The sequence below is a fragment of the Pleurodeles waltl genome, chromosome 11, assembly GCF_031143425.1.
Source record: "Pleurodeles waltl isolate 20211129_DDA chromosome 11, aPleWal1.hap1.20221129, whole genome shotgun sequence".
NCBI lineage: Eukaryota > Metazoa > Chordata > Amphibia > Caudata > Salamandridae > Pleurodeles > Pleurodeles waltl.
Window position 1 is genome coordinate 914,368,400 of NC_090450.1, and position 25,269 is coordinate 914,393,668.

General features: G+C 44.6%; 1 protein-coding gene and 1 long non-coding RNA gene across 4 annotated transcripts in view; one reads left to right on the forward strand and one right to left on the reverse strand.

The window, feature by feature from the left end:
- Positions 1–25,269, forward strand: part of LOC138265228 (uncharacterized) — a 288,749-nt gene that overhangs the window by 107,784 nt on the left and 155,696 nt on the right. The window lies entirely within an intron of this gene.
- The window catches only part of CAMKK2 (calcium/calmodulin dependent protein kinase kinase 2), a 255,254-nt gene that overhangs the window by 78,690 nt on the left and 151,295 nt on the right, over positions 1–25,269 (reverse strand). For all 3 annotated transcript variants that reach the window (XM_069214894.1, XM_069214893.1, XM_069214896.1), the window contains exons 3-7: positions 23,662–23,709; positions 21,101–21,154; positions 19,119–19,170; positions 13,619–13,752; positions 3,746–3,782 (exon numbers count right to left, since the gene is read on the reverse strand). In XM_069214894.1, coding sequence (XP_069070995.1) covers positions 3,746–3,782; positions 13,619–13,752; positions 19,119–19,170; positions 21,101–21,154; positions 23,662–23,709 — 325 coding nt within the window. The remainder of the gene's footprint in view (positions 1–3,745; positions 3,783–13,618; positions 13,753–19,118; positions 19,171–21,100; positions 21,155–23,661; positions 23,710–25,269) is intronic.

Consider the following 25,269-nt stretch of genomic DNA (forward strand, 5'->3'; position numbering starts at 1 on the left):
TTAATTTAACTGTTCAATGTATTGCAGAAGTTAAAGCATTGGTTCCCGCTGTACCATATGGACTAATCTACTACACTACAATGGTTTGTAGAATGAAAGCTCCAGGGCTGGAAATATGGTGTCCCAGTCACAATGTATCACCTGGTAACGCCACAAAAAGGGCCATAGTCACTCTAAGTATGCCACAAACCACTTCTGTTTAATAAGGAAGTTATAGATGCAGCAAGGCTAGACGTAGCATTGCAAAGACTATCTTGGACAAATTTTAGGTCTTGGTTATCTGTGACCTTTTAAAATTACTACAATTATATGAATAATATACTTTATTACAGGGACTTTTAGTCAGGCGTCTTTATAAATTGGTCTGTTTTTGTATCATTTACATTTTTCTTCTGCCCTCTCCAACATGCAGCATTGGGCATTTGGTCAACCCACTTCAGCCATTGGCTAACATGGCTATGATTAATGGCTTTGTGCCCTTTCATAAGGAGCATACCTACACACAAAGTAGTCCCCTTCAGTGCTAGGGACTATTATGGTAATGTGTGCTTTATAAAACCAAAACAATATTTTTCCTTTTAGTCAATGTTTTGTTTTAAGTTTGATGAGATGACGAGTGGTTGGCCTCTCTCCCAACAATGGAGTTTTACAAAACCCTGACAAAATAAGCATTGATGAAGCAAAAATGCCTAGAGTCAATGCCAGACCAATTGTCTTTGCCAATGCTTGCTCAGACTGGTTTTGGAGCTAATAGGACTCTATTTTAAATTTCCTACGTACTAAAACACATGGTGCCCATGAGCGTTCACACAACAAATAAATATTATATCTTCAGCCATCTTCTTCTGTATCATTACTCTACGAGTGTCTATTATCACAATGAAGACAGGCATCTCTCTTACTCCCTCAACAAGCACCTCAAAGTAACCTTAAGGAATCATCCTACAGAATCCAGTGACTTTTCTTTATTTTGGGTCTGCACCCTTTGGCTACAAAACGTTGCACACACCCCACTCTTCCTTTTTTATACCTCCATTTCGAGAAGCGTTCTCTTCCCTCGCCCCCAAAAAGCTGCCTAAAGTCAGGCAAGTATATTGATTTTTCAATATCTACTCGAGTTTTTTTCCTTCAGGGGCCGAGCCGTTTTGATGTGCTGGAGATTGAACGGAGCTGAGTACTTCCAAGGTGGCTCCTGGCCTGACAGTCCCTCTGCGGCAGGCTCATGCAGCTCCTGGCCTGAGACCCCTCTGCTGTGGCAGGCTCATGCGGCTCCTGGTCTGAGAGTCCCCAGCTGTGGCAGGCTCATGCGGCTCCTGGCCTCAGAGTACCCCGCTGTTGTGGCAAGCTCATGCGGCTTCTGGCCTGAGAGTGCCCCGCTGCTGTGGCAGGCTCATGCGGCTCCTGGCCTGAGAGCTCCTCTGCTGTGGCAGGCTCATGCGGTTCCTGGTCTGAGAGACCCCAACTGTGGCAGGCTCATGCTGTGCTGCACCGTTCACCTTCAGTTAGCTATGTGGGACTCAGAGATCACGTTATGGAGTGTGGGAAAAAAGCCTGCCGGTTTTTGCACTAGCTGAGGTTAGCATGCAGGGCAGGTGAGGACTGTAGATCAGTAGTTGTTAACCAAGTTTCTGCGTACTCCTTGGGGGTCTGTGACACCTACTCAGTATTGAGTAGATTAATAAAATATATTTACATGAAAAGCAAAATTGCAAATTAAACATTTTTTAAAGATCTGTAAATATGAATGAATTTGACATTGGGAGCTAAACATTAAGGGCCTGATTTATATTTCGGAGGGCGAGTTTTCAGCGAACAGGTTACTCCATTACAACGGTGACAGATGTTCTGTCCGCAAAAATATAAATTCCCATAGGATATAACAGAATTTATATTTCAGTTGATGGGGTATACATCACTGTTGTGATGGAGTAACTCATTTGCCGAATCAGGTCCTAAGTTGTTATCCTTATCTTGATTCGTGGAAGCAGCTCAAGTACAATAAGTGGAATCTACTAAGGACGATTGGTTGCCTTCATTGAAGCCAACCAAGAGAGAACATGCATTAGAAGTAAAAAAGACCAAGTGATAATCTGGAGTTCAAAATATTGCTTCGTCTTATTAAAAATACATTTTGAAAAGCTCCAAGTTTTCCATTGAAATTAAAATTTAGATTTTTGCTTTTTTTTTATTTGTGAAACTAAATACAATATTTCATATTTTGTATATGTGTTTGAGGTATAAATAGCTCTATATTTTTTTTTATTGTTCTGAAGTTTAAATCACATAAACTGCTTCGGAGGGGGTCCTCAGCTTCCAGATGTGATTCATTTGGGGTCAACAGAAGCCAAATGTTTAAGAACCGCTGCGCTGGATGAGTTTACGGGCCCACTTTATCGTCACCCTGTGACGTTTGTCGAATGTAGTCTGGATTTGACCCCAGCGGCAAGGGGAACATTTATGAGATGTTTAAATAACACTCTGTGTGTATATCATAGTCACCTGAGTGAACATTTTCTTGTTTTTCCACCCACCTTTCTTGTGGTGCCATTCTCACCTTGGCACCGGGGAGAGCTTGCGGGTAGCGCAGACTCATTTACTCTGTGATGGTCAATATTACAATATTACAATTTACTCTGTGATGGTTGTTAGGGCCTGCAATTACATATGTGCATTTAAAAACTCTCTTAGACGCCTGTTTACAGTGCTTTGAAATGCATCGCACTATGTAGGACTCCCGGATCGGACTCAAACTGACCTGCTGCAACGCATCTTGTAATATTCAGTTCTATTCATGTTTCATGAAGGCAGCTGGCCCAGAAGTCATCAAAAGCTGTAGCTTTCAGCTTTCGGTGAGCTTAAGTTAACTGAATTCTGGCAGCTCTTACACATTCACTCCGGCTGTAGATTTCTGCAAAATTGGCAAGATGGAATAAGTCTTGCACCTGAAGTTGGTGAACCCAGTCAAAATGATCAAGTGTATCCTTTCCCACGTTTCAAGCTTGGTACTCGACATAGAGAGTTGGGTGCCATATTGGCCACAGTCCTAAAAACCACAAACTCCTTTCTTTAGAGTTCTAAAGAACTCTAGTTTGGGGAAAGGAGGGAGTTGCCTTTCTCCAGGTGTAGAGATTGCATGAATGACGGTGGGCAGTAAGTAATGTGGGCGTTGCTTCAGCTGTGATATCCATGAGGGCTGATCAAGGACAGGTCGTGGTGGTTAATTCACTGAGTGACTGCTGCACATCGGTTGTTGCTCTCCTAGGAACAGGAGCAACAGCCACAAATCCACAAATGAGGAAACCAAAAGGGACCCCTTGTGAATCCGCCAGTAATGCAGTCTTTGTGAAAAGCACAGACCTAAATAATAAGGTACATCTATTGGTTACTGGAAAGCTGTCAAACTTTGGAACAATTCAAGTGGAAGATTTACATGAAAAATCAGAGGTCACCAATTGATGAGCTGTATCTGCTTTTGAATTGTATGTTCTTTGTTCTGTTCTAGACATCTGTTAAATCATTCTTAGAGAGAATTTTGCTAGATCTCAATTACTCTCACTTGCTTACACAGACTACTTTCCAGTTCTTGCTATTTTGCCAGTCTGTCCTATTACACCTGTACTACTAGCGTAACATTATCATTGTAATTCGCAAATATACAAAACATTAGTCTTCCAATGCACTGTCTGTCTCATTCCTCAGTGTCGGAAAACTATGGCAGCACAGAAGGTGATTATGAAATGCATACCCATGTACAGGTGGTCCTCGCTGGGGTCATCGAGCACCTGGCAACATAAAGCAAAAACAATGTCAACTGGCTGGAAGCAGATACTCACATCCATTGCATTCAAGATGTGAGCCCTAGTAATGTCTTCTAGAGCACCAACTAGTGAAGAAACAAAGAAATGCATAGAATTATTGGTGCACCTGCATTCAAGGACCATCGTTTGGAAACGTTCACAACCGCTGAGTAAACCTTTGTCCCTCCCCCCACAACTTAGCCTTTATGGCTGATCTGGTCTGCATCCAGTTCATCACCCATCCCACCTGGCCATTCAGACTCCCAAGACCAGCACTGAACCCTGCAATACATGGGGCACCAATCTCACTTTGGCCACACAACCAACAAGGCTTCAGCGACTTCACAGCACACCAAGGCAATGGTAATGATCACCACTATGGGTAAACCTGCCTATACTCAGTGTCGCGCACCACAAAACATAATCACCTTGGAAAACTGCAAGTCCACTAGTGCATCACTACAGCACTGTCCGGTCCTTTAGAAAAACTCATAAATTATAATTAATGCAAGGAAACAAACAACATCTGATGGTACACAAGGTACGCAGGGGGCTTTAAAGTAAGAAAGCATCAATTTAGTGGAGTCATGCATGCGGGTAATTGTGGTGAGCCTTGCAGCCTTTAATCAGTCAGCAAACGCTGAGTTCCTAATAGAGATGCCTTCAAAACAAGATGCATAGAAACAAATTGGAGCATTATATGGTTATACATGCCCTCAGCCCCAATATGTACACTACCAGTTACAGACTGCAAATTTAAGGAATACAGTATTGGCCCTGAAAACGATACCCTCCTTTCAGAACTAGCTGCTATAAAGTGGTTATATTCCACTATAGGCCTTCCAGTGTCTACGCGACTATGCACCACATTGTCAGAAGGTGCCTGAAGTTTTCGTTGCTTCCATTTTCACCCAGCCAAATGAGGCCCAATAAGAGAGCAAGCTCTTGGTGCCCTTGTGCAATCTATTTCATGATGTGTCTGCTATTGCTCCTCATACAGGAAGTCCCGCCTCTGAGAACATGGTGGATATTGTCTATCCACAACAACAGATAAAACATCTCAGAAGGTTTGGTGAGAGAAGGAAATACTTGCAAAAAGAAAATACTTTTGGTATGATTGCCCCTTTGAACTCTAAGCTGGAGAAACGTTTATAGAGAAGGAAGTGACCCCGGTCTACAAAAGTGTGTTAGAAATCTAATTATAACATCATATAGGTCTGGAGATATTTGCTCAAGTAACACGTTTCCTTCAACTAAATGTCTTACACACCAAAAGGGGTAAAAACAGATGCACAGGTAAATATGTAAATACGTAAAGTTATCAATGTCTACACTCCATGTTGGCTGGGGTCCTTGCAATAGGTCTTGACCGTGGCCTACTTATGGCTAAAACCAAGGCGGAGGCGCACATGCTGCGGTACAAAGGCACTGGGGAAGAGGATGCGCACAAGAGAGCTTCCTTTGAAGGGCTTACATCACTTCTGGAGCCTGTATCCAGCAGACCCACGATCCTGACAAGCTGGAAGGAAGCAGAGTGTTTTTGAACATTATGTGCTGACCTCGCCTGTCGGCGGGAACATACTGTTGCCATCCCAGCTTCTGTTTTTATATTGCAAAGGGATCTGAGCCCATTTGTGGGGGCGATCCCACGCACACTTTAAAAAAGAAGTAAAAGAATACACCTTTCCTGAAGTCCCCAAGTTAAATCAGAAGACCACAATGGACCAGGCGGCTCCTACTCTGCAGGAAGGATGTTCTCGATAAAGAATAGGCAGGTGGGGGTGGGGCTCAGTGGCTCCCATTAAATCTCTCTCTTTCAAAATCAGGTTAATAGCGTTTTGATTATTCATATTGTGCACAGATCTCATCCAGCTTGTACGTTTCCTTGGAAACAAATGCAGTGCCTACTCGATGTGAGATTCTCGGGATTCATAATTAATCTTTGAGGAACAAAGCAGCAAGCATTTTTATTTGCCACTTACAGCAGAGATTTACAATAATGCTGATGCATAATCAAGAAACCTGAAAGCATGTTGCTTGGGTATGCATCAATCACTGTCTCACTGTGTCTGATCGTCTTCCCTGTACATGATCCAAATGCAAAATCAGCAAGCAAAAAGTATAAAGAATCTCTGTGTAACTGAAAATTGGGTCATGCCTCTGAGGGATGCAGAAGGCAGCAGGATATCAATGTCTAAAAATGCATTATGGGTTTCATTCCTTTGTGTCACAGTCAGTCAGCAGCACAAATGTCGGTCCTTCAGGAGGAGGGGCAAATATCAAGTCATTAACAAGGTACTGTGCAGATAAAGAAAAGACTACAATGTAATGCAGGTTTATCAGCCCACAATTCTTACCTGCTGGGGCTGTTACTTTTATGTCCTTGAAAAAGCATTCCATTGCATAGGTGAACCAACTGCATGCTAATTGGTTGGACTCCGGACAAAAAGAGCAGCTTTACCTCAGAGGTTCCATTCTCCCTCAACAAGCAGGCAAGCTAGGCAAACATCTTCAGTTTAGACCTGTCTCACCGAGTAAAGGTTGGGTCCCCTCTGCTAGAAAGGTGTTCATGGATGGACAAAGTCTCCTACTATGGCGGGGGGCTCAACAGACATCTGATCAGAATGATTTGCATGAGCCTGGTCGCCTTCTGTAATGACAAGCAGGCTCAAAACGTTTTTTTTTTTAAACTAAACTAGATTACAATTTTTTTTTGTTGGTGGAGGCATTTTTGGGTGCTTTCGTTAACTTTTAAATATTTGAGGGGCGTGGCCATGCCGGCAAACAAGATGCCTGCAAGGTGCTGAAGCTTTGGAGCCGCTCGCTCCTAATTATCAATTTCATGGATCCATCTGACACCATCCGCATGCTGATGCTGTTCCAGAGATCGGTGAACACCTTGACCGGTCATTCCACCTGCTAACAACCCAAAGGCAACCTGTTTGCTGCGGTAAGCCGCGGGCGGCAGGCTGCGGTGGCCTAACGCTCTCCTCGGAGGCTCCGGGACGACAGGGGCCGTGGGTGAGCCTGAGGATCAGGGACTACTGAGTCCCACTGGCCTGCTCGCTGTCCTGCCTAGCCCCGACCCCTTCCCTTTTCTTGGTGGTTGCGGTGCTGCGGGGACTGCTGCAGTGCGGGATGATCTCACTGTGGCCAAGGCGCTCAGCACCTATGAGACCGCCCAGCCTCACCCGCCAACCATCCAGCTTGCTCCCCTTACCTGCGAATACTGCCTGGCGGCTCTTGGGAAATGCGAGACCCATCTCATCACGCCATCTGATGCTGACGCTGGGCATGTGGGACTGACTGCTGGGCTGCCCTCGGTGCTACTTAGGGGCTTGCCTGATATGGTGCTTCACTTTGGATGCCGCGCCTGGTTTCACTTAAAGAACCTGTCAATTGCATTGGAGAGCTCTCTGCTCCCTCACCAGCTCCGCTTGCTGCTTGAGACCCCAGAACCGCCTACATTCAATTAAACACAGCAACTCTTTCCCTGCCATCCTTCAAAGGCATACTCCCCACTTGGATGCACCTCCACTTTTAAAGGCTTATTGCTACCCACTTCCCTCCTGCACACCTTGCCCCAGACTAGGGACCAGGCGACACACTGCTACTACTCCCACTGCGGCATTAGCCCGTCAAGACTCCACACTTCTGTTGGCAGCTCCCATCTGCCCACTCCACCCAGCCCCTGAAATGTCCACTGGTTCACACCCACTCCCCAACATGGGACAGGGGGACCTCAAACAGAAGCAGCTCTCCGTTGACCAGGGCCAGATTCTGGGCTGCCGGCAACCACTGTCTGGCACGGAGAGGGGCCAGTCTCAGGAAAAAACAATGGTGCCCCTTGATGGCACGGCTGCCATAATGGCCGAACTATGAGCCAGATTTGACCTCCATCGACGCTCGCTTCGCTGCCCTTAACAGTAGGATGGATCGAGTGGGTGAGTGACTGGATCACCATGCAGTCAGGCTTGACGGTGAATAGCGACTGATCTCTGAAATCGTAGATGACACATGGCAAAGTGCTTGGAGAAGGTGGAAAACGTGCTCAAACTCACAGCGGCCAAAAACGAGGATCTCAAGGCGAGATCCTGATGGAATAACCTCTGGATCGTCAGAGGTGTTGAATCTACAAATATGGGATGTCCTGACATTTTTGTGAAACACCCACTGACAGAACTATTCACTAGCCAAGATTTCGCTGATGCCTTTGTTGTGGGAAAAGGCCCACTCCTGGAGTGCCACCGCGCCTGATCATAGCTTGCTTATTAAACTATAGGGACAGAAACACAACTCTGCGCCTAGCCCATGAACGAGGTCCACTACAGTACCAGAGCTTTTCTATCTCTCTGTTCCCTGACTTCACCGTTGTTGTCTAAGAAGAGAAACAGAAATTTCTGATGTTAAAATTATTCAACGGAAACAGGGTTTTAAATGCAGCATGTTGTACCCAGTTCATCTTTGTGTAGAAATTAATGGTCGGCCACGCATTTTCACCACTTTAATTGATGCCGTCACATTCTGTAAGCAGCGTGACTCAGAGAACTCGGCTTCTCGCCATTCCACCCCCAACTGTTCACCAGCCGCTGAAACTGCTGTGGCCCTCGACAGCTCTTCAGACTAAGGTATGTCCATTGCAACAGACTAAACCCGCCATGGCTCATTTCCCTGCCTGGGCCACAGGTCACCCCACCACCTTGTTGTCAGGTTAAATTCCAACCATGACATCCATCAAAGTTTGTATGTTATTCGTCTTTCTCCCACGTATTAGAACCATCCTACATGAGGGCACCAGCTACAGTAGTTTTGTCGCACCCCTACGATATATACACCACTTGATTAGAGTTGACATGTTTCTTTGTGTGAATGTTCTTTGTTTATATGTTGTTGCCCATTCGTTACATGGCTACACACTGTCACATCAGCAATGCTTGTATGACAGCTCCATTTCTTTCTCATACCCAATGGGTTCCCGACCTAGGGGTTCTGGGGTGATAGACCTGACATGTCTATCCTGGAACATCCCGGGTCTCGATCACCCCAGAATGGGCAAACAAGTCCTCTAATACCTGGTCCGCCATTGGTATCAAACTTGCATTCCTTCAGGAGAAACAACTCAGCCCTAAGACCTACTGGACATACGCATCCACATGGGGCGACAACAGATTTTTAGTCTATTACAGCTTATACTCCTGTGGTGTTTGTACCCTGATTCATAAAAGCATTCCCTTCACATACCACAACAGCATCTTAAACAGCGAGGGTAGTAATCTGGCAGGTAAATCCATCCTTCTTGTTAATGTTTATGTTACCAACACAGACTCGCCTTCCTTCTTCCATAAGCTTTTGGCTCACATGTGGCACTCAGATGCTGAACTGGTACTGCTGGGTGATGATTTCAACATGGTCTACAACCAAGTTATAGACTCCAGAGGCTCATGCCAGTGTCATACCTCGCACTCTGTGTATCTTACGTGACACCGTAAACATGCTCCACCTCATTGATGCATGACAATTACGCTACACTACTGTCTCCAATTACACATTCCACTCTGCATCTTATGGGGTCTGGGCCCCTATCAATTACTGGCTTGTCTCCAGAAACGCGACCCCTTGGATTTCGGACATAACTCACCTCTCCTGCACTATGGCTGACCATGCACCAGTACGGATAGTCTTGCAGATTTCGTACAGGGTGGGCTTATTGACCCAATAGAGGTTTCCCGAAAACGCCTTTCGCCGTGCGGCCTTTCGCTCAGAACCTCGAGATTACATAACGGAATACTTCACTCTCAACACCAGATTGGTTGATAAACATGCCACTTTATGGGAGGCCTTTAAGGCCTATATCCATGGCATATGCATCACTATGCATGTGGTGTACCACAGGACAGCAGAAGCATTCTGAACAGTATAGAACTTGAATGTGTGATCTTGACCATGAGTTGCTGCTTAGACAGAACGATCATCTTCATAGACGGCTGACCGTACTGGAGGAGTTCCGCGACCTAGCGGAGCACAAGGTGTCCTATTTAGGGAAATATGCAGGGGTACCCAGATATGGCGAGGGTGAACGACCTGGACATACATTGGCATGCCTCCTGCGTCACAGCCCCCGCAATAACTATGTCACTGAAGTCTTCACTGGAGAGCGCGATCCAGTGTTTGAGACAACTAGTATCACCTAGATTTTTTGCAATACTACCAACATCTGTACACAACACGCTCAGCAGTAAACCCCACTGAGATCTCGGATTACTTGGATGAGGTAGCCATGGTGTGGCTGTCAGCGAGGCAACAGCAATTTCTGGCTTCGTTTTCTGGTTTCGCCCATCACTAATGAGGTTATAGACGCTCTGGATGGTTCCAAGGCCCCGGCCTGGATAGACTAACAGGTAATTTCTACAGGGCACTTAATGAAGTACTCACCCCTCACCTCCTTGATGTCTATGCAGAGTCCATTGAATCTGGCTCTCACCCTCCTACTCTTTAGAGAAGCTATAATCACTCTTCTACTCAAACCTGGCAAGACCCCCTAACATCTGTACGTCCTTCCGAATGGTTTAACTTTTAAATCTAGACAAAAAGAAACTCTCCAAAGTCATTGCAATGTGCCTTGCGGTGCTGATGGACCAAGTTATATCACCAGTGTAATCTGGCTTTGTCCCACATAGGTCACATTGGAACCATTTTTGCTGTGCTGAATCATATCGCCCCAGATATCCCCACTGCTGTTGCCCTTCTCGATGCCGAGAGGCATTTGACTCGCTTCAATGGCCCTTTCTTAAGGCGACATTGTGCAAACTGGGACTTCTATGAGGCTTCCTTGAACTGATCATGTTACAATACTGCAATCCAGTAGCCCACTTACATATAAATGGTTCCATTACCACCCTGTTTCTGGTTTTCAGGGGGGCACGGCAGGGTTGCCCCCTGTCCCCCTTACTTTTCATAATCACCCTGGACCCACTTGTCAGGTAACTGCAGGAGAGTCAGTTACATTGTGGTTAAAGGTTTCGACTTGGCCCACCTTTGATTTCAATTTATGCTGACGATATCCTTCTGTTTGTCCATGAACCTACGACTAACCTTGCTCCAATAATTGGTGAAATTATTTTGGGGACCTCTCCATTAACTGGAGAAAATCTGAACTCTTACCACTCACGGATGCCACACCACCAAACACACTGGAATGTCCCCTAAACTGGTGTGACTATTCCCCCAAATATCTCAGCATGGTGCTCCACCGGCAGAGAGACATGGTGATCCACTTAAACTATGGCCCTGCAATAGACAGTCTTACCATCCTAATCCAGCAATGGATAAAATTACCCTTATCCATGGCAGGATGCATAGCTATTATTAAAATGGTGGTTCACCCTTTTTTATACCTCTTTAGCAACATACTTATTCCCCTGTCTACCAGTTACTAGAAGGTGTATGAGGCCTACTCCCGTATGACTGTGGAGGCTTCAGTGTTCCTGATTTCTGTCTCTACTTCCTGGCTGCGCAATTACAATTTTCATATTACTGGTACCATCCAGACACTCACCTACCGTATCTGAAATCTGAGATGGATCAAACAGACCAGCTCCCACTCTCGGCCGCTAGGACTTTCAAGAAACCCCGTAGACATTAAAACAAAGACCACCACTAGTTGGGCTTGGTTAAAGCTTTTCCCATGCCTGGGTGGCGGCATACTCTATTCCCTAGCTCTACCCATGACCAACAACCCATGGCTTCCCTAACGCAGGAAAGATATGTCCGGTGCTAGCTACAGAAACACGGCTTACATACTGTAGGAGACCTCGTTCCCAATGGCGATGTCATCATGCGCAACGCGCGCTCCGCTATGGGGGTCCCCACACACATGGGCCATTTCATACTTCAATGTCTGTATAACACCTTACGCGACACAATTTCTCATAACCGATGGCCACTGACGATTTTCACCCTTCGACACTAGGGGGCTTATTTACAAGCCACGTGGCGCAGGGTGGAGCAGCAAGTGTTTTGCTGCTCTGCCCTGTGCCACCGGGAAAGGGCAGAAATGTGCCCTATCTACGAGATACGGCACATTTCTGTCCTCTCCGCCTGCATACAATGGGCTGCCTAGCGCCAACGCAGGCACCGGTCCACCATGGTGCCAGGATGCCTGTGTTGTGGGGATGATTGTTTTACAATCACTAGAGGTGTTTTCCTCTTTCTATGTGTGCTGCGGAATGCAGGAAAAAACTGAGAGAAATAAAGATATTTCTCCCCGTTGCGTCATTCCTACGCCACCTCTGAGGTGGCATAGGAATCTGACGCATTCCCAGACTAAATCTGGGAAAGCATCACATTTCTTACTGTTCCATGGGTGTTGTGTGGGAACACCCACAGCAACACCCCCGGAATGCCCTTTTCACAGAGTTTTCTGCGTGAAAGGGGTCCATATTTACAAGCCCATGAAAAGCCACACTAGGTGGCTTTGCGTGGCCTTGTAAATATTAGATGGCACACTGTGCCACCAGAGCGTAACAAAAATGGCACTCCCGTGGCGCAGTGTGCTGATAGGGCCTCGTAAATGAGGCCCTAATTATCTTGACCACTGAAAAGTCATGTTTGGTTTCTCGGCTTTATCAAGCACGCATCGCTCTGAAACCAAGTAACGTAAAAGCCCGCCTAGCCTGGGAATACGATTTAGACCAGCCACTACTGGATAAGACTTGGTTCTTCTGCTGTGCACAGACTAAACTAGTTTACCCCAACCACAGACATAAGTGTAAACATTATAAATTCCTCCACCGCGCCTATACTACCTCGCAGGGATTGGCAAAAATTTACCCCAACCGCTTTCACCAACAGCCAAAATGCAAATTTGCCCATGCTGATTTCCTTGTCCTCAAGTGGACTTGCCCAAAGATTCAATCATACTGGCTCCAGATCCTGACGTTAATTTCTACTATGATCGGGGTTCAGGTAGAGCCAGACCCCCTGCTGACACTTCTGGGCCACGTTAAGCCTCTTCCATCTACTTTCCGCTGTTTTATGGTGATAGCATTGCTACTGGCCAAATGCCGAATAGCCATATATTGGGGAGTGGTCAGTCACCTAACAAAAATAGGTGGTTAAAAGATATGGGGCCAGAAGTAGAAAAGGTTTTTACCCATTCTGTGTCTATGGGAAAAAGTGTTCGTACATATGGCCCCTGATCTATTGCGACACCACTGTGAAACTTATACTGCGCTCCAATCCCCCACTTCATGGTCTAGGGATAGTTGGCACTCTTCACAACTACTTGCTCACTGTCAACACTGTAACCTCTGGGGAAGATGCTGATTGCGGCTTCCCTTATGTACCCCCCTCAATATGTTCTGGGAGTCCTGCAATGTTCTACATCATTTGCCTACTCTCTTCTCCCTTCCCCATTCAGGCCCTTAAGATCTGGCCCTTCTTCTCAACACACACCCCTACCCCCAGGCACCCGCTCCCCTTTACATATATTACAACTGCCTCCACTTTATTTGCCCTATGTGTACGTGCAGCTGCTTTTATGTGACACATTTCTGAATGTTTTTTTGTAATATTCTTTAAAAAAAACTATAAATAAGGTTTAAAAAAACGTTTAAATATTTTGAGGAGATAACATCCTCATGACAAGTAAAACACTTGGCAGGCTATCAGTAGATATCTATAAATAGATGCAGACAAGTTAGAATCCAAAAGTGTTGAAAGCAAAAAAAGCACACAGGGTAGTTGTAGAAGAGGGACACTCAATTTCATGCTAAAATAAGGCTGCAAATGTTATGGGGTACGCAGCAAAATGAAGGACGCACCTCAACCAGCTTCACCACATTGGGGTGGTCGAGCTTTTTCAAGATGGCAATCTCTTGGTACACACGTTCGATTGGTCCCTTGGGTTGCGAGCTTCCTTCCGGAAGTGTTTTGGCACCTCGTGGAGGTGGTCGCCCTGAAACCGAAAAAAACAACTATGAATAGCCTAGGCATTGAAATGAGGAATTAATAAAGGGAAAGGACTATAGGGATTACCTCAACAGTGTCAGCTACCAAGTATGAATTCATTTACAAAACATATTTCAAGTGCTAATTACAATAACATCTAAACTGCATTGTGACTGTGAGCCCCAGGGCATGGGTATTTTTACATTCCTTTTTCAATAGCAGGGCACTCCAGGTGAACGGGGACTACAGAAAACAAGGGTTGTTCGGCTTCTTTGCAACCTATGGAAGTTCTATGTGAGATTAAGTTGGGGGAGAGGGGAACTCCAGGGAAAACAGCATTGAGAAATGCTCCCATGAACCACTTGTGCATTGCTAGTTGCATGTAGGATCCTCAAAAGGATTTTAGGCATTCAATGCAAAATATAATTTTGCTATTGGAGCGCCTCCATTAATAGTCACTTTTCAGGACCTTTCATCTAACTTGAAACCACACAGTGATGCCACCTGAAGACGCAGCAGCATAACTTAGCCTTCTGGAAGTGCTTGGTCTGGATGCGTGGTAAGTGCACTGAAGTGGCTGACATGCCCATAGGCATCCACTAAAATAGAGAATGACTGTGAGTGCTAATATATAGAGAACAAGACTAACATTATTGAATACCTAGGATCTCATAAAATACGCACCCAAGAATTTAAAAGGAGCCACAGCAGTTTGCATGAATGAGACTCTCAAGTTTAGCTTAGAAGAAAAGTGCACATTTTATAATCTCCAATATTTCTGAAATTCTGCTCAAAAGGTGTACAAGATTCTGCAAGCCACCCACCCAGGGGCTGCCTGTGTAACAAGCCCGAAGGAAAAAAAAAGAGACATACCCTCATAAACACACAAATCTAGAAAATGTCCTTGAATTTTAAACTTCAAATTGCAGACATTAAAGTATTTTTCCCCTTCTTTGTAACAGTTTACTTTATTATGCATTCATATAACCATACACACACATAACAAAGTTGTGCTTTTGTAAACATGATCTTATGTGAATACTCAACTTCTGTTTCGTCTTCACAGTTCCACCTGAAAAAGTCAATTTTTTGTTGGTGTGAATCGTCAAAAATTGTACATTTACAATTTATGCCCTCATACTGCTGAGCTGGTAGTAGCGGCTCGGGTGCAAACTGTGGTTTGTGCCCAAATCACAACGTGCATGAAATGAAAATTTTGCAAAGATCACATGATTTTTCTGCTCTTCTAGGGCCATATTTATGGCCCCCTAGCATCACCAGAGCGTCACTTTACGTGACGCTCCGGTGGCGCTATGGCCTGCGCCGTATTTACAAGGTGGCGTTAAGCCACTTTTTGAGGCTTAATGCCACTTTGTAAATATGGCACCCTCACATGCAGCACTTTGCGTGGAAGGAGCGTGCAATGGGTGTTGCTGTGGATGTGCCACTGCAACACCCATTGCATTTTACGTGTTTTTGTAAACCTGAGGCAGCACCAAAATCTAAAGCAACGAGGAAGAATACTTTTATTCCTCCTTGTTTTTTGCTTTTTCTATATGTGCTGCATTCTGCAGCATGCATAGAAAGAGCAAAATGCCAGAAATTATTGTTTATGTGTGGGAAGGTGTCCCTTTCTGCACATAAAAAATCATTTCAAAACAACGCTTTGGCACTTCTGTGTGTGCTGCAGAATGCAGCACACACAGAAGTGCCAAATCAACATTATGGATTGTTTATGTGCGGGAAGGGACACCTTCCGCACATAAACAATCAAATCCCTCAATGCAGACATCCTTCCACAATTTAGCGCCAGTGCAGGGGGAAATGCCGGGGTGCGCTGTATTCTAATAAATATGGCGCATCTCTGCGTTTCTAAAGTGACGCATCGCGGCGCTGCCAATTGTGGCACAGAACCGCGTTGTGCCACTTTTCAGTAAATCTGACCCAAAGTGTGCCACAACTGGTAAAATGTGGGGCAGAAAGAAAACACTGTTCCCAGTTCTGCAGCTCAGAAAGAAGAGGGACGTGGTGTCGTCCACTGCGATCTGAAGAACTCTTTATGGGGGGGAATACCACAGCGGAGACAAACTTGGTCGCTGGTACTGCACTACAATGCCACCAAAAGTAGAGGTACAGACTTGATGAATATTTTGCATTTTGTGATCGCATCATCGTTCGATGACTTATTCAATTATATTTACAAAGGAATCACTTGAAATGTCTTTATCAACTGATCTCATCTTGGGCCTTGCATCAGCTACACAAATGAATTGAGAGAAATGAAAGCAGAAGTTGAGCATTTATGTACGAAAGTAGGGATATTGTGCCCTGTAAAACTGAAATTAACAGTGGACGAAACACAAAGGGGGTCATTCTGACCCCGGCGGGCAGCGGGAGCCGCCCGCCTGGAGGGAACCGCCAGAAGACCGTACCGCGGTCAAAAGACCGCGGCGGTCATTCTGGGTTTCCCACTGGGCTGGCGGGCGACCGCCAAAAGGCCGCCCGCCAGCCCAGTGGGAAACAGCCCTCCATGAGGAGGCCGGCTCCGAATGGAGCCGGCGGAGTGGAGGGTGTGCGACGGGTGCAGTGGCACCCGTCGCGTATTTCAGTGTCTGCAATGCAGACACTGAAATACAAAGTGGGGCCCTCTTACGGGGGCCCCACGACACCCCTCACCGCCATCCTGTTCCTGGCGGGCGGAACCGCCAGGAACAGGATGGCGGTGAGGGGGTCGGAATCCCCCATGGCGGCGCAGCAAGCTGCCATGGGGGATTCCCAGGGCAGCGGAAAACCGGCGGGAGACCGCCGGTTTTCCTCTTCTGACCGCGGCCGAACCGCCGCGGTCAGAATGCCCAAGGGAGCACCGCCAGCCTGTTGGCGGTGCTCCCGCGGTCCCCGGCCCTGGCGGTATTTACCGCCAGGGTCGGAATGACCCCCAAAATCTTATCTGGCACGCCAGGGCTGCCAGAGGAGATTCCTTCGATAAGGTACCAATAACGTTCAGAGTGAAAGAGATACTGACATTGTGTAGGGGAAATGTTCTGCCTTAGATTGGTCAGTCTGAGTCCCTCCACCTCTGTCGTGAAAAGTGTAAAACGCTCAACCATTCTTTTGCACAATAGCAAAACAATGAATTCTGTGCATCAACTTTTGTAAAATTGGAAGTTTGCATCAATTATAAGAGTTTTGTTATAACATTTCATGCTTTGGGCTTTTTTTTTATTAATATCGGCAAATGCATTCTTTAACCTCGATAGCCTTCCTCAACCACCATCCTGCCCCTATTTCTCCTCCCTCTTTTCTTTCACGTTATTCTTGCATCACTAGTTCAACTCTCCATTTTTGTATCCTTAGCACTTCTGCAGTTCTCCCTCCCATTCACTACCACATTCCTAGGGGGAGAGGAATACAATTTTATTGGCAATTTAATTCAGTTAGAAGGAACGGTGTTAATTAAATGCTGTTCATTTGAACAAGAAAGACAGACGGCCTTATTACGAGGCTGGCGGTCCGAAGACTGCCAGCCTCGCGTTGGCGATTAGACCGCCTCGGCTGTGGTCCGACAGCTACATTACGAGGTTGACAGACAAAGCCGCCATCCCCGCCAGGATCAGTGATCCCGACGGGCTGACGGCGGTCCTGGTTGTAATAAGCCAGGGCGGCGCTGAACTCAGTGCCGCCCTGATGATTACAACCTTATTCTCCGCCAGCCTTTTCATGGCGGTCTGACCGCCATGAAAAGGCCGATGGAGAAAAAGTGCACCTTTCCAGCAAAAACCTTGGTTGAGCAATACATGAGCAAAACAGGCCTTGCATGTCACAAACACTCAGTAAAGCTGGGATGCATATTCAAGAACCCTACAGCTAGAGCTCTTCTGCAAAGGACTCAAAGGGATGCTGGCAATGCTCAGCTCAGTCATCTAACTTTGTGAGCACAACCAGAAAACTCAACTCACTGCTAACTGCTTCACATGGTTCTATGGGTGCCACATGTGGCTCCACATCTATTCCTTCCAATAGGTTTCCTGCCAAACTGCATTAGCAACAAATAGCTAAAAGGTGATACTGTATTGCTAGAGCAGAGGTTAGTCTCCATGCTGGTTTTAACCAAAGACCAATCTCAGAAGGTATTCTCTATACAGCTGCTGTGTGTGAGACCTTCTACATCAGTGGGGCCCTTCAACTCACCCACAGCTCAACATGCCTACAGCTAGTGCTTGGGCAGTGCCTGGACGACTCCTGCTATGTTTTCTAACACCATACTATGTCATTGGAGGATTCATGGATCTCCTATCTCTAGAGGGGCTGCCACTCATTTCGGTGAGTGGCTCATTGGTCTGCAGAATGCTCAACGAGGCAGTGCCATGGTATTATTCATATGTACCACAGAACTGGCCTAACCTACCCGCCACCAGTGACTCGTGTTTTAACATCTTCTTTGGTTCTGGTGAGAACAAACCTGCGATATTAGCACTGTCCCTTGAAACACTATGGGCCATATGTATCAAATGGTTTTACCCATTTTGTGTCTATGGGAAAATGTGTTTGTACATATTGCCCTATATACGATAATGGACTAGTGATTAAAAAGGAAGGGCATATCCTCTGGCTATTGTAAACTTGACACTTGCTAAGAGATTATTGAACAGCTGAACGCTTTTCCTAGGAACAGTGTTCTCATCAGAGAAGGGACTCTTAGGGAAATATTTGCCAAATGTATTAAACTCATGTTCATGTCATATTTTATTGCAAGATTTTTCTTTCGAAATCGTACATAACATTAATTCATTCACCCAAAGCGTTTCATCTTAAAAATGTTATTGGGGCACCCTTCCACGAATTAATCTGTTAAACAAAATATAATATGATTCGATTAGTAAAAGTTACAATTATTGAAGCAAGGGCATTTTTTTTATTGTCAGAAAAGAATGAAAGCCGCATTTATTTGGTTTGTCGGTGTTTGAAGTACTTGGATGTATATTTGTTGTCCATTTTGTCAACAAGGGACTAATAAGAGGTTTTATGGTTACACGTGATGGCATATGGTTTTGCTTTAATTTCAACTAATCAAATCACATTATGCTTTGCCTAACAGGTGTCCCTAATGAAGGACTTAATGTGAAATGTGTTGGGCGTAAATTAATGATGCTATAAAGAATTTGAGAAGTGTTACCTTTGACTGGAATAGTGTTCGCAATAGGAGTTTTGAATGTCAAGCGAAGAGATCACTGAGAAACAAGGAATTGCTTTTAAATTTAGAGTGCAGGATTGTCCTTGAATTAACTTCTAAAACATCACCAGGTTCATTGATTACATTTGAAAATGTCATTGCAGCAAAATTAAAATTGGAAAACACATGGCTGTGCAACTTACGTGGAAATCCTGCTTGTCTCATCAGCTTCTTTTTCGAAAGAACTTTCATTGCCTAAATGATGTGGAAAAAGAAGAAAACAGCTGGGTTTATTCTCCTTGAGAAGACATAAAGGACTTATGTGCTCATACGCAGTGATACAGATGGCCTCTGTGCCACGGACCGCTATGGGGTGTTCTGCAGGGTCCACCCACCCCGCTCATAAGCGGTGAAGCAGATGGAACAGGCAGGCGTGACTCCTCCGCTAGGGCGGAGGAGCGTCGCTCTAGCCCCACCAGCAGCAGCAGCTGCAAACCTTTTACCAAAAAACGATAATAAACTATGTTTATTATTGTTTTGTGGTAAAAGGGGCGCGGCCACAGACTGCGACGAGCACTGAGGGGGAGTGCACAGCACCCCCCTCACTGCGCATGTATATTACCCTGGCCGTCTTGGGTCGACCAAACACACATGCGCAGTAGGCTCTCTAGAGCAGACACAGGCTCCCAGTCTGCCTGGGAGTGCCCTGGCTAGGCGCTCCCAGCCAATCCTAATGCTGCTTTGAGGATTGGCTGCAGGGCTGGCTGGGAGCCTGTGCCTGCAGCCTGTCTGCGCAGGAGAGGAGCAGCGCAGTAGTGTCAGCAGCCGCTGCGACGATTCAGCTAAGTTTTTTTTTATATAAATTCACCCGCGATAGCCTCCCCTACCTGCGCATGGGCAACCCCGCCCCTCTTTAGCACCGCAAAGCCGTTCCTGGGAACAGGATGAGCCACAGTGTGTGTGGTGAATTTGTGAGCACTTCAAGTGGTCCTAGAGTGTTGTGCCTAAAGTGAGAATGTTCTAGGTGGAAGTTTTGGCAGCAGAGCAGACACAACAGGTATGTTCTATGGAGGAATACAAGCCCTGTGCCCCAGCAGCAAACCTCAGGGATGGAGGGCTCCACAATAGGCTTGCTCAACAGTGTAGCTGATATGGGCCCCTTCTAGGACTGCATCATCTCTACTCAAGAGTCATGGAAACCCAGAATGTTCTGACTCCTAGTGTATCAGTAAGTGAGTGAAGCTTGTTGAAGCACTACTGTTATGGCCACCAACCTCCTGGGTCTCCACTCCGCTGGCTAGCTCAGACCTAGTGCACCAGATCTAAATTGTGCTGGCTCAGCATCCTGCACTTTTGCATTTCTGCTTGCATAAAAAATATTGTTCAAGGATTGTTTGACACACTTCTACTACTGAATATAGACAACAATATTGTGGTGTACGAATATCAAGTACATAGTATCGAGGGACAAAATATCGAAAGTTAAGTGCATATCGGGAAGTATATATTTACTATTTATGACCCCACATCTTTGTACCATGACGATATATGTACTGCGTAGGTACACACATGTGGAGTTGGATGTAGAAAATGTCTACCTGCTTACTTAGTTTCTATATTTTGTCCTTATTACTCTGTCCCACTGATATTGTGGGTTCGAAATTCAGAGTTTGACCCAAAGGAAAAAAACATGGGATCTGTTTTCCCTGACTCGTAAATATTTTTCTAAGTAGAAGGTGACAGGCAGTCGTGCATGGATTGATGTGGTAGAATGCGAACTGCTGGAGCTGGGCAGAAGTCTTGGACCAACCAAACCAATACTAGAATACCTTGGATTTATCGATCTTCCATGAATGCTTTACTATCCAACATTCCTTTTTCAGCCGGCCTCATACTGTACTGAACATACTGCAGACTAGTGTCCACTCATCTGACTTCTAGGCACCTCTCACATACTGCACCAAGCCTCTCCTCTTGTTCCCCTGGATTGAGCTAGTCCCGTTATCTGTAATTCTCACCACACCCAATCCAACATACTGTTCTTTTAACATTTTTCCATTTGCCTTCTTGGGAAAATCAAATACCTAAAATAAACTAAATTTGAGATCATGAGAATAGTTGATTGTCTGTGCTTGTGTCTAGGTATGGGTACATGAAAGATTTCAAAAGATTGCATATCACTTACATAGTACGTGTTGTCATCTTCATTGTATGCCAGTTTTACCACTCCATAGGAGCCCTGGGAAATTAAACAGCGTGACATAGTTTATTCAACACACATTAGAAAAGATGGTTTGCAAGTGACACATACTATTGGATCCTGTGTGGAATGTGCTTATATTTTGAGAGGATTGAGAGCACTTGTCCTCTGTGGAAAATAGTGCAGACCTGGGGCCTAATTTTAAGATGGGAGGGAATGCAAAATCCTACAATGCCTGAAGTAAATACTAGAGTCTGAGAAGAATACAATTGTAGGATTTTCTTAGTGCTACTGTTGCTACACAACTCAAATCCTCCAATACCTGAAGTGAATACTACAGTCTGACAAGAACCCAATTGTAGAATGTTGTTAGTGCTACTATTCCCACACAACTCAAAATCAGGACTTTGGCTTGTAGTTGGTGCACAACTTAATGCAATTCACCAGAGAGGGTTAAGGCAGAAGCAGAGACATCCCTGCCTTTATGTTTATGTTTAATCTATATATATGTCTGTTTATCACATTATGAACTAGAGAGAGGCTATCTTGTAAACTGCCTATATTTAGATTCTTTCAGTGCTTCAATTATTCATTCCACTTTAAAATAAAGCACTACAATGTAGAAGAAATTACATTTATTTGAATATGTAATACTCTATAAGAGTATTAGGCCTTTTAAAGTCTATTGGTAGAAAAAGAAACTGATTAGAAGATGCTTGTCTAAAGCAAATTGATCGCATTTTGTTTGAGACAGCACTTTTTAGTGAAATCATATTAAAATCATGGCCCCAGTAACAAAGATGTCTGCACACGCAAGTTTAACTGTGTTCCTCTCAGAGAGCAATTTGTTCTTTGAAATCCCTCAGCCTGAGTCACAGGCTGGGAATTAGAGGAATTTTTAAAGCGTGAGATGTGCTTACAAGAGTGCAATATCATCAATCAACACATTAGAGCCTCCTCCTTACTTCTTGAGTTCCACAAGTAGCAAAGGACCTGGCTCTTCCGGTAAGCACCTTCGGCACCTAACACCTACACACCTGCCCAAGCACCCATTTCACTTCTCTGGTGATTAGTGTTCTAAACAAATCAATCTAACATAACATCTGAAAGTAAGGTGGATTTTCACTGTTATAAATTTAGAGTTAGGGGTGAAAAGTGGGAGTGATGGGATCTGGTTTACGTGTCGACATTTATACCTCTTTTGCAGGTTGATCTCCCACTCTAAAAGCGTATGTAAAACTACTAACATTAAAGGCAGTAATGTGTGCCTTTCTAGTAGGGCAGGAGAAATGTTTCATTGAATGGTTTAGGAGAAAGGGCTTCCAGCCAGGAAAATAAATCCCTGCAGAGAAATTTTTTTACATGTGCAAATGCACATTTTGTATGATCTACTTATAAAGATTTTATATTGAGTTGAAAATGTGTGCAAGTATATTTTATCTTGCGAGAGGTCTACTAGAAACATAAAGCTATTTCAGATTCCCACTATCAGTCCTAGTATTCTTTGTGAAGCCCAAAGGTTGGAGATGCACATAGGATGTTACCTATATGAGTGGATTTACCACTTTTTTAAAAATCATTCTTTGTGAATTAACCCTAATATGTTTTATCAACTGCAAAGTATTAGACAATTTATTACTAGAGTTAGAATAATAATGAAGCTTCTCACCACAGTATTAATAAACCTATACTAACATTTTAGTATACATTGGATTGTAGGTCAAAGAACAGTGGAGAATAATATGTCTTAAGCACTTTGTCTCAAATATTCTAGGATTGGAGTTAGTGAAGCAAGTTACTGAACCTCTGAATACAGCTGGAGAAAGACTGACTACATTTCAAATAAAATCTTTTTAATCAAAAACATTTCAACCAAAAGTATTTGATATGGTAAAGAGTACATAAAAACATTTATAACAAGAGACATATGAGTCTTTCCTTTCATTTTAAGTATGTGGGGCCTCATTTAGAGTTTGGTGGACATTGAACAGACTGCAGGGGCCGCGGAAGCATTACCTCTGTGATAGCTATCCCTCTAAAGGTAAGTATTTCCACTTACTTGATTGGAACCTTGCCAACACACCATGTTGAGATGACGACCAGTCTGCAGCTTTATCAAAGACAACCCTCATAGTTTGGTTTTGGAAAACATTAAGTTAATGTCCCTAATTGCTGTGAGTTTACCCCAACACGTCAAGGACATTGTTCTATTTTACCTGCTGGGACCACCACGGCAGACCTAGGCATGACAGAATAGTATTGGACCCATGCCCTAACTAGAGCGGCCATTGGACGCAATGGAGCTAGCTGCCTTGTGGTGGATGAACTGTGAAAATGGTGTTTGCTATGGTACAACCATCTGAGGCTCTATGACTAGACCCTCACTTCTAAATAAGGTAGTAGAACCAAGAGTCAGTTAGATAGGGTATTTGGCAATTTTGAACATTTCCTTTAATCTAAATGAGGCCCTCTGTCCCTATACAACAGAAAATAATAAAAATAATAATGGCACACACTCAACAGCCGTTTATTTGTTCTATATTTACCTTTCCGATTTCATCTTTTAGCTTGTACTGGTTGAGCTGCACGCAATCCTGTAAAATAAAGGGCAAATATCTAAAGCGAGTTATCCCCCGATAGTCAAAATTTTCTCATGCATGTCTTTGGTAAAGGTTTTCCATCATGAAAATGCTATTTTTTCCAATGAAATGATTTGTATTGCGATGTGAGGTCTGGCAGGTCCATGTCTGCTGTAGTCATATGCAGTATAGGTAAGAGAGACAGGGAAGCTTTGGAAGTAGTGAGCCAGAAACATCGTTAAGCACTGAAACTGATGGGATCTGTTCAAAGGAGGATGGCAGGGTTAATGGATTTGCCACTGCCTTTCAGCTAGTTCTCAGCAAGGCTGTCCAATAAAATGCAAGATTTGTCAGTAGAGCTTTCACATCCTAATATATGCAGAGTCTGTTATTTCAGAGGTCATTAGTCATCATAGGCATATCTGATAACCTGCTACACTTGTTTCTGCCTTAAAAAATAAGTTACTTACTTTTGGTAACGTCTTATCTGGTAGAGACAGGATCTAGCAGCAGAACTTCATTAAGTCTCACCTGAGGAGATGGTGGGTACAAGCTCTTTTGATGTAAAGGGAAAACAGGGGCTCAATTTATTTTCACGCAAGAACAGGTATTCCCGGTTGAGAGAATCAAAGGCTTTTTTAGAGTCTATTAGATTTATAGTTGCTGAACTAGGTAGCTCCTATGCATGAGCCAAGGACAAATGTTGTCTACTCAAGTTATAGCGCATTACACTATTCAACAAGAAGTCATTTTGGTGAGAGTGTATTAAGTGGTAAAATACTTTCGTAAGGCTCGTGGTTAATGTTTTAGACAGCAATTTAAACTTGAAGTTTATAATGGACATCGGGCAAAATGATTCGCGTTTATCAAGGGTGCTTTCAGGTTTAGGCACTATAGCGATATTCACAATCCATAGGGTCATCAGTGAACACAACTTGTTTTGTTTGATGGAATGGAGAATGACTCTGAGCCCTGGTCCCTGTCCTTTGTCAGTGCGCCCCTCCCATCTCAATCTTTCATCACTCTGCTCAGGTTCTCTCCACGCTCTGCTCTCTGCTGCTATCTCCTGCACCATCCTTGGCCCACTTCCTGTCACTATTTCCCGCCCTCTGTTTGCTCCGCTCATTTTCAGATTTGTTCCGCCTCCTTCTCCTCCCTATTGCCTGTCCCATGGCTCTTTCTCAGGTCTAGACATTCGTATCCCCTACCGGCTGTATGGAGTGATACTCTGCCCACTTGTTGTGCCATCTCTGATCACAGCTGACGCAACATTGTTCTGATTGTGCTGTTGATGTTCAGTTGGACCGAGTACAAGGTAATGATCTTCAAACAACTGCGGTGGCAGGTGAGCTGCTATCTGATAAAGACATCTAGGCACAGATTCCTTACCTTTGAATTCGTCCCAGGGGCCAGACTGCATCCAGAAATGTTTTCCCCGGCAATACCTCCGTATTGGAAGAGGGTGTTAGGTAACTCCCTACTGACGTCATCCACTGGATGTGATGTCAACGGAGTCCATACGATTCCCCTCCTGACGCACTGTTCAGTTCCTTATTTTGTGCAATTCCAGTGGTT